This window comes from Amblyomma americanum, chromosome 7, assembly GCF_052857255.1.
Source record: "Amblyomma americanum isolate KBUSLIRL-KWMA chromosome 7, ASM5285725v1, whole genome shotgun sequence".
NCBI classification, from domain to species: Eukaryota; Metazoa; Arthropoda; class Arachnida; order Ixodida; family Ixodidae; genus Amblyomma; species Amblyomma americanum.
The window spans coordinates 104,337,395-104,354,390 of NC_135503.1; the positions used below are offsets into that span (position 1 = coordinate 104,337,395).

At 46.3% G+C, this 16,996-nt stretch overlaps 1 protein-coding gene across 1 annotated transcript in view; it reads right to left on the reverse strand.

Annotated features, from left to right (window-relative positions):
• Positions 1–1,177: 1,177 nt before the first annotated feature.
• LOC144097978 (uncharacterized) overlaps positions 1,178–16,996 on the reverse strand; it is a 69,709-nt gene continuing 53,890 nt past the window's right edge. Inside the window, exons 11-14 of the mRNA XM_077630562.1 lie at positions 11,837–11,936; positions 11,696–11,737; positions 9,727–9,780; positions 1,178–2,210 (exon numbers count right to left, since the gene is read on the reverse strand). Coding sequence (XP_077486688.1) covers positions 1,945–2,210; positions 9,727–9,780; positions 11,696–11,737; positions 11,837–11,936 — 462 coding nt within the window. The 3' untranslated portion in view covers positions 1,178–1,944. The remainder of the gene's footprint in view (positions 2,211–9,726; positions 9,781–11,695; positions 11,738–11,836; positions 11,937–16,996) is intronic.

Here is a 16,996-nt window from a genome sequence, read left to right on the forward strand (position 1 = left end):
ACCAAGATTTGTTCCTTAAGAAGGAAAGTTTTCCATCAGGCTTCAAAGAAGGCCCGTAGGAGAACTGAGGTGCCTGCCTAAATCTTTCTGTGTGTTGTTCTGTTTATTCGCATTTGCCCAAGATGACAACCAATCCAGGCTCGACGACCTACTTCCCTCCTTCATTTCTCTAGCTTCTCAGGGCTGTTAAATCAATACCAGCTTGTCCAAATCACAGCCATAAAAATTCTAACTCTTTAGTCAGATAACCACGTCTTTTACGACAACCGCAAATGCTAAATTGTACACAACGAAGCCAACATCTACCCAAAAATCATAGTCACTATTTACTACTGCTGAAAAAGTTTTAAGCCCCCACTCTGCATACACTGAAGCGTTTAACCGAATGAATTACAGCAGAGAGTCCTAAAGAGGCCGTGGCTGTCTCCGCACATCGAAGCATCTTGTGCAGTCCAAGTACGCATCTGTTGATACAAAATGCGGCATCCTGGTTCGTCACAAGGCAGTACAACGTCTCGCGAAGCAGTTGGCAGATACCAGCTTTTACTTCGCGTCGAAGACAGGCTATCAACGACAGTGAAGAGAGCCTCAAAGCTGAGGCAACGACTTACTTACCCTTCTAATTATGCGGGCTTCATCGCAGAAACAGCGCCGCACATACAAGCAACGCACAGCCGGGTTCACGTTATGACAACAGAGCCCGGCAAATAATGAAGCTGCATTAAGTCTGCAAGGTATCACAGAAAATACCCAAAAAGCACAGTTTGGCCCCCGTGTGCCCCTTGTAGCGTGGAACATTGCAGTGTTCGCACCTAATTACGTTTTTTGTTCACCAACACACGTGTCATTGTCGAACTATACAAGGCACACGAGGAAAAAGTACATCGCTGTCCCAAGTAAATGACAATACAGCAGCACTGCCGTCGTTTTCGCCTAAATACCATTTGTACCAAAACACTGCTGTTGAGTCTCGTCTAGTACGACGTCGCATGTACTCTGCCGCTGAATAAATACTGCGCAGCGGACAAGCCGCGGAACATCATTATCATTATCGCCACCCTAACTACGCCCACAGAAGCGCAAAGACTGCTCCATATCCTGCTGTGCCAGCTGACACACATTCCACAGAAAAAGTGCACTGGCGACACTTGAGTGAATAGCCAAGAATCTCCGCACTGCCCTCAATTCTCCCTATTTTATTCATAAATTCCAGCAGATTTGAAGCAATTCACAGTAGCCTAGTTCAGCAAGAGCATTCATATAAGCGTACATACGTATAAATGGTTAACGACTAAGACTTGCACGCAAATAGAGGTAGTAAATGTCAGTCACACACTACGCCTGCAACAAGGAAACGATTGTCTTAGCTTAAATGAGCTTCAAAAAGAATCTTAAGCATAACGATACCGCTTCGCTTACGCACAGCTGCTGAAGACCTACATCCTGTCTGGTGTTTTGTGCAGTGCAGTTTATAACTGTTACCCACCCATTAAACATGGTAAAGTCCAAGTCTGTGTTCACGCTCAGGCGTTAACACTCTTTTAAAGCAGTACGCTGTAGCGCTCCCAAATTCTTCTTAATTATGCTCATCTGATGTAGAGCGCCTGTCGTCAACTGAGCGTATTCGCAACGTGCCACGTATCTAGAAACACTAAATCGATATTTCATAAAGGACATCGTGCCGATGCTTCTAGTGACCACGTTAATACACAACGCTTACTAGAGGTTCCCTTTGCCGACCCCTACGTTGACAAATTAAAAATCATTAACTTATATTCCCTGCATTTGAACAAGCCCTAGATCCCCTGAGAGTTTCTAAACACATCGACAAGATATAAACGACATAGCCAGCAAAGAGCCTGTTTGTTTCCAGGACGGCAAGGAACGTTAAGAAAACTAACTTGCATGGGTGAAACTTTACACTGCAATTGATTAGGCGAAAGCTTAACAAAAACGAAGCGAATTGTTGACGTCCTTTCCGCCATGCAGCAACACCAAACAGAGTTCCGCTTTAGAGGCAGTCGTATAGCTGCGAGACGCCGGCATCAGCAGTTGCGCACGGTCGAGTGTCACGTCGGTCATCCATCCATAGTGCTCATCGCGGTCGCGCCACCCCCACCTCCTGCTGCCTTGGCCGCATTCGCCCGGTTCATCTCGTCTCGCTGGCTCAGAAAGGCCACGTAAGAGAACAGACTGCACAGGATCTGGCTCTGCGGAGAGAGAGAAAGAGAGAGAGAAAAAAACACTTTTATTTAGAGTACAGCCATTCGCAAGTGCCGGGTTGTCGCGGCCCCTAGTCCGGGGCTCCGCTGGTGGCAGCTGACTTGCTGACGAGCTGGATTATACAGGCCTGCTGGTCCAGGCTATCGCTGGTTATCTCTTGGTTATCATGGCATTGCCAAGATGTATGGTAGAGCGTGGGGATTGCTCCACACCAACGACCGTAACTTGGGTATTTTGCTGGTATGATCATGTGTAATCAGTGAAGACTTGGATATGTGTTTGTTTGTATTCTCCTCCAGTCAATGGCATCCAAGGAGCACAAACAAAAGTTGTTTGTGCAGCGGTGAGGGATGTCTTTCTAGCCTAAGGTGTTCTAGCCTGTCGCCATACGGTCCTAGGAGGTGGGTGGGGTAGGGATGGGGATCCACCCGCTTTCTGAGAGCTGCGGAGGGATCATAGTTTGCGCTGACCAACGTAGCACGCGGCCTGCTCGAGAAAGAGGCGTGGCATCTAGCCGGGGCTGTGTTATTGTAAGGGACTAAATTTTAGTTCGTAACATTCTCCAGCTCATTCAGGCGTATCGCAGCGTGCTTTCCCATTTCAAAATTTGCATGCCTTCCCTTTCTCTTTGCATATCCCTATACCACCGCACGAACACGGCAAAATTTGTCTACTTTAATGTGACTTGCAGAAAAGCACGATAAACAAGATACGAACCTGTATGCAGTGGGAGTAAACAGTGCAGTAGCTCAGCGTCGTTGCGTTTTGGCGAGATGGTTGTTCATAGTGGATGTAAATTTTGCGCCGACAACAAACATGGACATGGTGCGTGTCCCCTTTCTTGTCCATGTTTGTTGTGTGCGCAAAATATCCATTCACAGTGCCGTAACAGTCAAAGTATATCACAGTGCTAGTCAAGCGAAAAGGGATGCATTGTTCCATACTTTGATTATACCGTTGAGGTTGCAGCTACTAAAAGTGTTCTGTAGGAAAATTTCACAAAAAAAGAGAATGGGATAGACACTTTGAGCATTTTTATTGTTCGGATCGTGTAAAAATCGCTGAAGCGTTGTGCGACACTGCAACGAGAGGCGAAGTTTGAACTCTATATTTACGTAAAGTTTTTTTAAGGGGTTTAATATCCCAAAGCGACTCAGGCTATGGGGGACGCCGTAGTGAAGGACTCCGAAAATTTCGACCATCTGGGTTTCATTAACGTGCACTGATATCTCACAGTACACAGGCCTCTAGAATTTCACCTCCATTCAAAATTCGATAGCTGCAGCCGGGACCGAACCGGCGTCTTTCGAGTAACCAGCCGAGCTCCATAACCACTGAGCCACCGCGGCGGCTGATTAACGTGAAGTGATGTGAGCTCTACTAAATCGGGTGTCACATAGCTCCTTATCCTGCTTCACCGTTGTACTTAAACATTATATTTGCGCAGCAGCGTTCTGTAGCCTACAGAAAGGGGCATAGCTTAATGTACGGTCAGACGCTATTTTGAAGGCCATCGTTTTCGTTTCAGTTCGAAAGGACGAAAAACCTTTTCCTCGTGTGATAACCACTTACTCTCCAATAAACGTGACAGTGCAGGATAAATGACTCAAGAGGCTAGCCAAGATCATAGACTTTCGGCAGCCTTTCTTATGCAAGCTCCCTGTGAAAGCCCTTTAACGTGAGCAAGTTGAGTCTCAACGCATTTCCTGGAATTTTGAGGGCACAAGCCGCGCCGCCTCTGATGCACAAAAGCGAACTTGGAACGACAGATAAGCGAGAAAGTTTGTTTCATAGCCTAATAAGGTACACGACCAACTAGCCAGCTCTCTAGGTTTGCTAGCGATTACCATCTCTTGTCGCCTCGCAATGTCTCTTAATACACCCGGAACGCTATAGGACCTACAAACGCTCACAGTTTTTATGCGAACGTAGTCCAGAAAACTGACGCCACACTGAGGTAAGCATGAGGGGTTATATATAAAAAACGACGTGTATACGATTGTATGAAATGACCGTGCCCGGCTTGCTGTGTGTGTCATACGGCGATTTAATGACTTCACACCATTTTTTCTTGCCATCGCTGCGATTTTCTCCACCATAGGCGAGTATTGCAACTTTCATGGACTACAGGGAGCGCCAATGATAATTCAGCACGGCTGCCCGAGAGATGAACCGGCGGCCGCGCTGACTTTGTGCAGCGCTGCGCTTTCTAAGGCTGCGTTAAAATGTTCTTGCGAGGAGCCCTCGAAGCAGACCCTGTTTTGTACTGTGGCTAGAAGATATGCACGATATCATCAGTCAGCGTAAAAGCTTTCTGTAGCCGCGTTTACAAGAATGCGACAGAAGTCGACTACAGTCTACGTTTTGAGGAAAAGTGCAGAAATGTCAAGAAGAGAGTAGGGGACGAGTCACGCCTTTCCTTCTCAAGACCTGTTCTTTCCCTCAGAAAATTTCCTAGAATCGACTTCTATCGCACTCATGTAAACGCGGCTTGTGTGCCAAGAAGATCAGCGCTAGGAACAAGTAGGACCAAGCCAAAGACAGACACATTCGCAGGCATCGCAGGTGCACTAGAAACCATCCAGTATAGGTGTCGCTGGTATGGTATGCAAACCATTCGGCTGCTGACAGCGTGGAGCGGAAGGTGCGCCACGTACTGCGGCGGCTCTAATCGAGGGCAGCAAAGAGGCGCAGACATGTGCGCCGAGAGAAAACACGGACACCAAGAAAACTTCCGGCTTCTATCCCATTCATGCTTCTCGTGGTCACCAGCATTTCCAGATGCTTGCAGTCAGTAGCCCAGTTTTTTACCCCATTTCAGGGCATACAAGGTCGCATCTGGCTTGCCTATACAAGCAAACCCTAAAAAATCGTGGTCTAGTCGCGAGAAGAAAACAAAAATATACAAGGTAGCAATGACGACATGCAGTGCGCATTTAGATCCCACTCATTTATTCTGGAGATTACAAGTAGGCAGCGATTTTTACTGACGTAAAATATTTTGCCGAAGTTTTCGAGTAATTTCGGCTTCATTTTTGGAGTTAGTTCGCCCGACGTTCCAGACGCTGTTCGCCTGAAGTTGCCGACAATGGGGGCTAAAAGCGTCATCATCAGCCTGACTACAAACACTGCACGGCAAAGGCATCGCCTATGTGTCTCCAATTAACCCTGCCCCTTGCCCTCGGCGCCCACCTCGCATGCCCGCAAACTTCTTGATCTCATCCGCCCACCTAACTTACTGCCGCCCCCTGCTACGCTTGCCTTCACTTGCCATCCACTCCATTACCGTTAAGGACCAGCTGTTATCTTGCATTCGCATTATGCCCTGCCCAAGCCCATCTGCTTCTCCTGACTTCGACTAGGGTATCTTTAACCCGCGTTTGTGCCCTCACCCACTCTGCCCGCTTCCGGTCTCTTAATGTTACACCTATTTTTTTTCATAGCTCCATGCGTAGTCCTTACCTTGACCTGAACCCTTTTCGTAAGCCTCCACGTTTCTGCCCCATAGGCGAGTACTGGTAAAATACAGCTGTTGTATACTTTTCTCTTGAGGGATGTTGGCAAACTGTCATTCATGATCTGAGAGAACCTGCCATATGCGCTGCACACCATTTTTATTCTTCTAATTATTACCCTCTCATGATCCGGATAAGCGGTCGGTCACTACCTGCACTAAGTAGACATATTCCTTTACCACATCCAGCACCTCGCTGCCAATTGTGAACTGCTGCTGCCTTGCTGTAGTGCTGGACAATATTTTGGTTTTCTGCATGTTCATTTTTAGACCAACCGTCCTGCTCTTGAGCATGCTTTGCAATTCATCTCCTGAGTGACTCAGCAAGGCAATGTCATCAGCGAATCGTAGATTGTTTAGGTATTCTCCATGAACTCTTATCCCTAGCTGTTCCCAATTCATGCCTCGAAATACCTCCTCCAAACAAGTGGTGAATAGAATTGTCGAGATCGTGTCTCCCTGTCTGACGCACTTCCTTATTGGATTTGTATTGATGACATTATGGAGGGACATCGTAGCTGTGCAGTTGCTATAGACATCTTCCAGTATTTTCACATAAGGCTCTTCTACACCCTGGTTCCGCATTGCCTGCATGACTGCCGATGTTTCTACATAGTCAAATGCTTTCTCTTAATCAATATAGAGGTTGGTTATATTGTGCGCATTTTTCTATCACCTGATTGACAGTGTGAATATGATCTATTGAGTAATATCGTTTAGGAAAGCTTGTCTGATCATTTCTTTGATTAAATTTTAAGGTTGCCTTGACTCTATTAGCAATTACCTTCCGTTTGATAGCTCAAGCCAGTGGAGCCCTGGAATGAGGACCCCATCCACAAGCTTCAAGAATCATTCCTCTGATTTTATTTGTTTACCTACCTACCTACCTTAAAGAATACATTGCAGGCAACGAACAATAAGCTGATCGCCTTGTAATTTTTCAAGTCCTAGGCGTTTCCTTTCTTATCAATTAAGATAATGCTAGCATTCTTCCAAACTTCTGCGATACGGTCGAGGTTATAAAGCATTGCGTATGCAGGGTGGCTAGTTTTTCCACCACAACCTCCCCTCCGTTATTCAACAGATCTGCTGTTACCCGATCCTCATCAGCTTCTTTTCCCCTTTGCATTGCTCCTAAGGCCTTCTTTACTTCTTCTTTCGTTACTGGCGGGATGACGCATTGCTGCTAACTGCTTTCTCTCTCGTTAACCTTCGGATTCTATTGGCTACTGTATAGATTTGTGTAGAACTCATCGGCGACTTTAACTACCTTATCCATACAGCTAATGGCATTGACCTCTTTGTCTCTTTACGCATACATCTGGTTTTTACCTGTTCCATCTTACTCTTCGCTGCTTTTAGGCTACCTCTGTTCTTTAGAACATGCTCGATCATCTCCATATTAAACTTCTATACGTCGGCTACCTTGCGCTTATTTTTGAACTTCGATAGCTCTGCTAGATCTATTTTGTCTCCTAGGGTAGGCGACCTCATGCTTTGGCGTTTCTTAATCAGATCTTTCGTCTCCTGAGATAGCTGGTCGGTATCCTGCTGAACCATCCTACCACAAACTTCTGCGGCGCACTCCGTAATGATAGCAGTGAATTATCATTCCTTGTTCGAACATTAAGATGTTCTTCCGTAGTTATATCTGAATATCTGTTCTGCAGCGAAATTTTGAATTCCTTCATTTCCCTCTTACCGCTAGCTCGTTAATAGACTTCCTCTTCATTAGCTTCTTCCGTTTCCTCCTCAAGTCTAAGCTAATTGAAGACCTTACCATTCTGTGGCCGCTACAATGCGCCTCTCGGAGGACGTCCACATCCTGAACGATGCCAGGTTGAGCGCACAGTATGAAGTCAATTTCATTTTAGTCTCACCATTGGGGCTTTTCCAGGCCCACTTACTGTTCTCCGTAAACTATTTCTCCCTGCGAACTTTACTATTAACTCTCCCCTGCTCTTCCTAGAACCTATCTCATAGTCGCCTACCACCCGGTCGCCAGCCTGCTTCTTTCCCACCTTCACATTGAAGTCGCACATCGGTACAGTGTGCTGTGATCTTACTTTGTTCATTGCCGATTTATATGTCTTCATAGCAGCTTTCAACGATCTGATCATCATGGCTATATTTAGGCGCGTAGTCCTGCACCACCTTCAGCTTGAACCTCGTATTGAGGTTAATTACGTAAGCTGCCACCCTCTCGTTAATACTTTAGAATTCCTGTATGTTGCCAGCTAGAGCCTGATTAATGAGGAATCCCAAACCTAGCTCTCGTCTATCCGGTAATCCGCGATAGCACAGTATGTGCCCGTTCATTAGTACTACATACGCCTCACCTGTCCTCCTAGCTGCACTAAGCCCTATGACATGCCATTTATTGCCCTCTAGTTCCTCGAACAGCACTGCTAGGCAAGCCTCACTGGATAAGGTTCTAGCGTTAAACGTTGCCAGGTTCCGATTAAAATGGCGTACTGTCCGGAGCCAGTGATTCTTAGCACCCTCCGCTGCGTCACAGGTCTGACCGCCGTCCTGGCCAGTTGCTCCGCAGCCGCCGGGGACTGAGGGTCGAGGGTTAATTGGTTTGATCATAGAACTAAAAACCTAATGCGTTTCATGCTTAAAATTCAGGACTCAAAATCGACTTCAGCTTTGCTATATGCAGACCTCTGGCTGCTAATAAGCTACCGCTTCCCGTTGCAACAACTGAAGTACCTTGACTTTTGTGGACATCTCCATTATTTAGCGCGCACGTAGGGCAAAGCTTCCATGGCTGCCTTACAAAATGGGGTGCAAATTTTTTACAGTGAAAGCTGTAATAGTTTTGTACAAGCCGTTTAGTAGAAGCATTTTAGAAGGTACAACGGCAACCGTCCAACGCGTTTTAGTTCGAAAGCACTGCTTCACGGGCTCTAACCCAACCAAGAATTATGTCGCTTCTCTTAACTTGAGTGTGCAGAAAAGGAATAAATATTGCCGCGACTGGGTTTCGAACCTGCGGCTGCGCGAACAGAAAAGTTTCGCAGGCCTCTGCACGAAAGCACTAGGCTATCACCACAGCCGATCATGCCCCGTGTTAAACTGCGACACACTCTCGCGCTTTACATTGCACATCGTCGTCTTCATCAACTTCCATCTGCACCGGGAACAGGTCAGATCAACTTAACCTCGATCAGAGCTTAGTCTGAGTCTAATATCGTCTACAGACGTGCCGATGACCCAGCAAAGCAAAACCACGAGCCAACCAGGCCGAACACATGCTTTCGCACATCTACTCCCTTTAACTGCTTTAAAACCCTACCGCTTTTTTTGAGTGGACCCCATAGCCACGTATCTCAAAGCGCGGTTGAGATGTCCACTGACCTAGTGAGACTATCTGCTTCGTGCACGCGCGCGCTTGGAGCCCGTGAACTGTGTTCCGAGAAAGGGATCGAACCGAAGATCGCAAACGGAAAATCGAGTACGCACGTGAACGTGTACACGCTAAAACGGGCGTGTGAGATGCCCATCCGGGCAGTCGCCTGTAAAAGGTCACAATGGGCCTACCACTCCAGACCTATCGGCGCTAATTCCAATCGGCTCTCGCTAATTATTGCGCTGAGCCGATAGGCTCTAATATTTTTTTTTGTATTTATAATCTAGTTATCCCATTAAATCCTTATGTTATAGCTGCGCGTGAAAAATTGCAAATTGTGGTGTTTAACGTCCCGAAGCTACACATATGGGCTATGAGAAATGCCCTATAGTGTAGGGCCCCGCATTTATTCCGACCCATCTCAGGTTCTTACCGTGCGTTAGCATCGCGCACAAGGCCGTTATTAAACTACGAGGGATTTTTTTTCGTGACAGTTTCATTTCATCACCATCGCCCTGTGATGTCATGTAACACGAAATGGTTATGAGCGTCCAGCTCGAAAAAAATTTGTTATTGTCTAACCAGCCGCGCTACGTTTCTCCTCCCGTCTGCGCAATGGCAGTGCATAGTTTACCTTGACAAGAAGCCGCAAGATCACCCAAGCGAAGTGGAGGGCCTGTTTTGCTGCCTGCAGAACGTGAAAACAAAACCAGTGAGCGCAGCATGAGCAAACTAATACGAAGGCTATCCTGTGTTGATCGTGTGAATGCGTTAGCAGACAAACGTTCGTTTTGTCCGGGATGGTACATTTAGGCTCGTTATATATGAAGTAAACACACTAATTTCCTTAAATATAAGTCAAGACAAGAAAGTTCGTTATATCAGAAGTAAAACAATAAAGTTCGTTATATCATATGTCGTTCATTATATATCCGAAGTAGCATACGAAGTTCTTTTAGGTAGTATATAATTTCGTTGGTAACCCGATGGGCAAGTTCGCACCTGCCCACCGTGGGCCACCTACCGCTGGCTGCTGACAGACGGCGCTCGGTATTTCTGCTTTCATTGACCCTCCTAATCCTAACGCATTAATAATTCAGCCACTGCGTCGAACTAAGGCCAGCACAAGGAAAGCAGAAACGGAACGTAGGACTTCAAGTATAGCTTGTGTTCGGGCTAATCAGATGAACAATGAAAGCATTTGGGCGTAGCATGGTGACGACTGGAGACAATCTAAGAAAGGCCAAAAAGGACGACCAACACGGTTAGGCGCCCTAAATACGGTGGTCGTTCATTTTTGTCCTTTCTTAACTTCTGTCTTGTCATGCGCCGCTATGCAAGTACCAGCAAATGATTCCGATGGTATGACAAGCTAACACATCGATCCAGCTGCTGCTCTGCTGTGTGTTAGGAAGAGCAAATTTCAGGACTGAGAGGTACCATCAGACAGAAGATACTGCAATGTTCGCAAAAGTATAATTTGACGAATACATATCCAGCATTCTTGGATAAAAATTATGACTATTGGAAAATTGTAAGGTATTTTTAAGAAAAAATTAAAGGCAATGGTCCAATCTTCCGATGTGTACCAAAATCTTTTTTTTAAACTCTTCTATCTCTCGCATAGAGCGGTTAAGACTACCATACAAATTCAGTGGGGAACGTTTTTGCAAAAAAATGCAAGCCTGCCGGGGGGAGATATGCAGATATATTGATTGTTATAGTGAGACCTTACAATATATCAAAAAATGCGTTCATGACCTCTTTGCCATTGAAAAATGCTTTTGTCCAGAATTGCTTGTTATGCATCAACTTAGGCACACAATTGATATAACTAAAGACTGTTTCTCGAACCTGTGTCATTTAATGCACTCTATAAGCGGGCCATTCTTGAATCTGTTCATTTTCACCCACCGCCATTATTTTCAATCACAATAGCGCCCAACCGTTTCTTATATCACTGTTTAAACGCTTTTTGGGCCCACTCCATTTTATTGCCCGACAGCTTCAGCATGTGCACGTTCTAAGTTGAAAATGCGTATCTAATCAAATATTCGCATGTTCCTGTAAAATATTTATGAAGGGTAGCAGAAAGGACTGGTACATTTTATGATGGCAAATCACGAAGTTTGGCTCTCATCGGATATTCGTTCACGCTGTCTAATAGGGAGATGTAATCGACGCGCCCAAGCGCTTTGCCCTGAGATTTTTTTTTTCTTTACTTCTGGAGGCTGTCCTTAAAGCAGGCATTTGTCTATCCTTGCCCATACTGTCGCCGATGTAGCAGAACAAAGCACACTGTCAATACTATTGTCTCCTATTTTAAAGAGCAATGTCAGTCAATGCTTCCACATAACCAAGACTTTTCTTGTCTATCAAGCCATAGTGCAAGTAGAGAGGGAGAGAGAATTAAGGAGGGGGGGACAAGGAACGATTGAGAACGCATTTTGTTCTCTGCCACAGAAATGATAATACGCGTCGTCTGCTCCCGCCATGTGCACTCTTCAAGCACGATGTACTTATAAGCTGCACAATCTCGAACGCGTAACTCTTGCGCATATGGCGGCAAAATATTCATTTCGACATGTTTCAAGCGTACTCACCGATGGCGGCGGCTCCCTTATTGATAGTGTCGTTTCTTCCGTCTATGAGAAGCAAACAGCAGAAAAGGCAGAAACAAATTTCATCCATCGTTCCCCCAGAAGAAATTATCATACAATGCGAAAATAATATTCACAGCTTACCCTTTTGCCAGTAGGCTGCAGAGAAGAAAACAACGCAGAATGTTAGTGCCTGCCGTGCACGTCTTTGAGTACAGATCCAGGCGAGATAGATAAAACTGAGCTTTGCCAGTCACATGCACTTCAGTTAAAAGGGGCTCTGAATTATCCTTGAGCGTAGGGACTAATCACTAAGGTTCCTGAATTATACTTTAACTTGGTGACTAATCACTAAGGACACTGAACTTTACTTGAACTTGGCGACTAATCAGATGGAAAGTGAGACTGCGCCGCTGCGAACACTTCCTCCAAGCAACACAGTCCTAAGAAGTGCATAGCACTTTCCCCCCAAACAGAGCACAAAGGTTCGGTCTCCTTTCTTTGCTGCATATGGCTACTCTAGCATGTCAACATGATGCAATACTGCAGCCGATGGGTGCGGCACAGGTATGCACTCTGACATCCACCCGCGCCTCCACTCAGGATATGAGGGGTGTTTAATCAGGCGTCTACTCCAGGATGTTGTGTCAAGTGTTAGAAAGCTGGGCTCTTGTGTGCAGCTTCACACAAATCTGCACTTGACAACACTCATTAGTAGTTGAGTCTAATGAAAGGACCTCAAGTGACAGGGTGGCAAATGCAGTACAATATGAGGCTACAAAAAAATTTGGGTTATTTGAAGCTTCATTACCAGAGTATAGTGAGGGGACGGTTGGTCAGACATGTTGTTCTAACGACGAACGCAGCGCGAGACAGCACGCAGAAAAAGCGCAGGCAAGACGGGCGCTACACATTGCTTCTAAATGAAACCAGAATATGTCCCATCAATGAGAAAAAAACCCGCATGCGAAAACCTTGAAAGATGAAAGAAAGACAGTGGTCGGAACAAAACCTAAAGGGGTCATCGCATAAAAGATAAAGAGAATGATTTTGCACGAATACTTTCTGTTCACTTTAGGTGTGTTTTAAAAATATTGTTTTCGTCCAGCATATAAACAGAAGGTGTACTGAACACGACATTAGCCGGTTTCATGAGCTTCCAAGATTTCTCTGGTGAACGGCTCTTTACCATGCCCTAAAATTAGTGAATGATTTCGAAAATGTAGATAACCATTAAAATTCTTCCACCTCTCGGTCAAGTTTTCTCAGTTTCCAATGCGGAGTGACGAGTCATGATCCCCCAGCCTTACGTTAAGACATCTTCCCATTTGGCCCATGTACACGCTGCCATAACGGAGAGGAAACTAGTGCACAAAGCCTGCTGCCCAGGAAACCAGCAGCTTCCCGTGTTTTGTTCCGCATGCCGGATTGCTAGCCCTCTCGCAGTTTGATAAAGTGCAGTCTTGAAAGCTTAGGGAATGCAGCCAACACATTAATTCCAAATTCACCATCACTCTCCAGGTTCTGCAATAGCTTCTTCACATAAAGCAGAAACCTTAAACTTTATTTTGCGTTTCTCTGCTGATGCATTTTGCTATAATAACAGGACGTTTTGTCTTTTGTGGCTTTTTATATTCCCTTCTACTGCTACAATGACATCGGCGGGGAAACCAACCACCTTCAGTCTTTCAAGCTGGTGGTCAGGACTAATTCCGACTCTTCAACGACAGGATTTGAGTACTGCTGACCTAAAATATACAGTTGCTACCTCTCGTTTCATGTTCTGGGACGGCGAAGAGTCGTAAGGGAGTAGCGCTTTCTTTGACCGAGGCTCATACGGGCAGCATAAATGGCCAGCAAGATTAAAATGCCTGTGAGAATTTAAAAACTGAATGAAATCTCGAGCCGGTAGTTCTGTGGAGAAGTATAATGAATTCGTAATCTCTTTAAATCTGCTTAGGATGGAGTCTGCAACAAAAACCACGTTATCTCTAGGGGAAAGTTCGAGAAAGTCGTGGGCTATCTAAAAGCACTTCTTTTAAACAGCGCGAAAGGTACGGAGATACCGACTCAGACAGAAGGGACACACAGGACACACACAGCGTGTTCCTTCTCTCTGTGTCCGCGTCTTTTCCGCTGTTTAAATAAAGTGTGAACCACCAACTAGCCCGCACGTCTACCCTTGTATCTAAGCCGCCGCGGTGGCTGAGTGGTTATGGCGCTCGGCTGCTGGCACGAAAGACGCGGTTCGATCCCGGCCGCGGCGGTAGAATTTCGATGGAGGCGAAATTCTAGAGGCCTGTGTACTGTGCGATGTCAGTGCACGTTAAAGAACCCCAAGTGGTCGAAATTTCCGGAGCCCTACACTACGGCGTCCCTCACAGCCTGAGTCGCTTTGGGACGTTAAACTCCCGTAAACCAAACCAAACCTTGTATCTAAATATTTATTCGCAAAAGTGAGATTCAGGCAGGCGACGCAGCCTTTAAGGCATGGTAGAGACCAGATAGCGAGCGAAATCTTGGAAGCCTTGTTACACTTGGATCAGTGCCGTCCATTTATCTCCTGGGCAAATAAGGAATTTTTTTTAAACGTACAAGTAAGATAGACAAGAGTGCCGACTCTGGCGCGCCTATGCTATCGGCAGGAGTGACATTGCTGCACGAACGCCCAGCGTCCGTCCGGCACTCAGCTTTGCGCTGTACTCTCTCTCTCCCGCCGCTGCCTTTCGCTCGCCGACGCGGCTTTAGGAGCGCTTTTCCCCTTAGCTATTCTTGCGCAGTAGCCAGTGATGCGACCAGCAGCAGGCGCAGGTGAAGCACCAGTGTAACACCATGAAGCAGAAGACAACCGCGACACATGCCACGGCGCATGCGCACGCCTCCAGACTAAGGGGGAATAAGCGGCCGGCACGAAGAACCGCAGGACGGCTTGAGCAGCGGCATGGAGGCAACATTCTGCCAGCGCCGATGACAAATCCGAGCGCCACCTATCAGATGTCCTACTAAGCTTTCTCCGATGTAAGAAAACTGATCCCATCTTATCAATGTGTTGGCGCTCCTTCCTATATATCCTACTTTTTGAAATTTCTAAGCTCAACATACAGGTTTCCTGAAGATTCATTCTTGTCTTTATCGGTCACTGGTTCACTTTTTTCTGGTCTTAGAAGGTTTCCTCATGCACATCATTTGCACATTGATGAGATGTTTTCTGATTTCATTCAGTCGCAAGTGCCGCGCCTGCCCTGTCCTGGCCTTTTCTATGCTCTGTTTCAAATATATGTTCTTCGTTCAGTTGAAGCTTCGTTACGAGAATAAATTCCTTGAAAATGAAGAGAAGTATTCCTAAGAAATGCAACAAATCTGGGAAAGGAAAATTACAGCAATTAGTGCACATACACTTTGACGCCACCAATTAATGCTTCAAGCCAAGCGGCTCGAATAAGGTAGGGACTCAGTTTAAGAATAGGCAGACCTGTCGACGCATCTTTTTGAGAAAAGCGACGCTAAGTGCAGAGCTTCATTTTAGAAGATTGTAGGGCCAAGGTCACTGTTATAGCTAATTATTTAAATATTCACGTTGGCACGGTTGGCAGTGAAATTCGTGGTGTTTGATTATGTCTGAGATCAGTTCCTGGTAGGCGCCACGAAAGTTAACGCATGATCATAAAACGAATCGCCAGCAATCGAACGAAGAGAATTTAGGCATGCTTAGAGAAGACCCTGACGACTTATATTCCCCAGTTGTTACGGGTGATTAAAAGTGAGTCCACTACCATGACAGGGCGACTAAACAAAAATCTATCCTGTAGAAGTACAAGACAACATTTACCCCGACTCAAAGGTGGAGGCAGCACTTTTTCGGAGTTACAGAAGGCGTTTTATTATTTGAACCATGCCACGCAATGCAAACATTACTAGAGACGCCTACGCTTCAACGCTAAAGGTATTACGTGAGTGAGTGAGTGAGTGAGTGAGTGAGTGAGTGAGTGAGTGAGTGAGTGAGTGAGTGAGTGAGTGAGTGAGTGAGTGAGTGAGTGAGTGAGTGAGTGAGTGAGTGAGTGAGTGAGTGAGTGAGTGAGTGAGTGAGTGAGTGAGTGAGTGAGTGAGTGAGTGAGTGAGTGAGTGAGTGAGTGAGTGAGTGAGTGAGTGAGTGAGTGAGTGAGTGAGTGAGTGAATAAACTTTATTGCTCTAATAAAGGAGTCTTGCTGCTTGCCCGAAGATTGTCAATGTCTTCCGGGCTGAGCGTGGTTGGCGCCCCTAGTCCAAGGCACCACTGTCCCTGGCCATCCGGCATGCGTGGCTCACTAGGTCTCTCTTGGACCTTGAGCTGGCTGCTGGTTAGCCTGTCCTCCCACTGCTCCGCACTTGGCTCTTTGTCACCTCGGAAAGCTACATTGTGTATGCATTCCCATGTGATATGATACAGCGTGGGGGTTGCCCCGCACCACGGACATGTATCCCTATACTGCTCCGGATACATCTTATGTAGAATGTGAAGGTTGTGGAAGGCTCCTGTTTGGAGTCTTCTCCAACATGTCGCTTCAGATTGTGTTAGCAGAGGATGTGGCTGGGGATATTTGCGTCTTCTGCCTTTGATGAGGTTGAGGATAGCTGCGTATGTGAGCTCTACCTTTATCTCCGGGCCGTCCGAGGCGTTTGACGCACCAGCTCGGATAATAAGCTCGCGAGCTAGCTTGTCCACCTTCAGATTGCCTTCGACTCCGGCGTGTCCTGGTACCCAGTAGATCCTATGTTGGATATTTTTGTTGGTTCACGGCGTTTTCAAGAGAATCATTAGTGCTTTCTTGTTGATTCTCCCTAGCATGTAGCGTCTGCACGCTTCTTGGGAATCTGTTATGATTGTGAGAGATTTGTTGGTCCGATAACCCTCGGCTGCCGCTAGAGCTACGGCGATCTCCTCTGCCTCAGTTATCGTCCCATCTCTCGTGGATGCGCCGCTGATGAGGCCACCCTGCTTTGTTGTGACAACCGATACCGTTTTCTTGATGCTTTGGCAACGAGTCCACGGGTACAGAGTGGCGTCAGTGTAGGCTACCTGATCTTGTGTGGCTATCTTTGCCTCTACATATTCAGTCCTTGCCTGTCTTCTGACTGCGTGTAGATTTGGATCCATATTCCTGGGTATAGGGCTAACCTGGTAGGTTCGACTTATTTCGTCTGGGATGTTTGCCGATCTATCCTCTATATCCAGGACCCCCTTATATGTTCAGCCTTCTTAGGAGGGCCCTACCTGTTGCCGAGTTCCTTAGCCTTTGGATCTGTGACATGACTTGTGCTCTGCT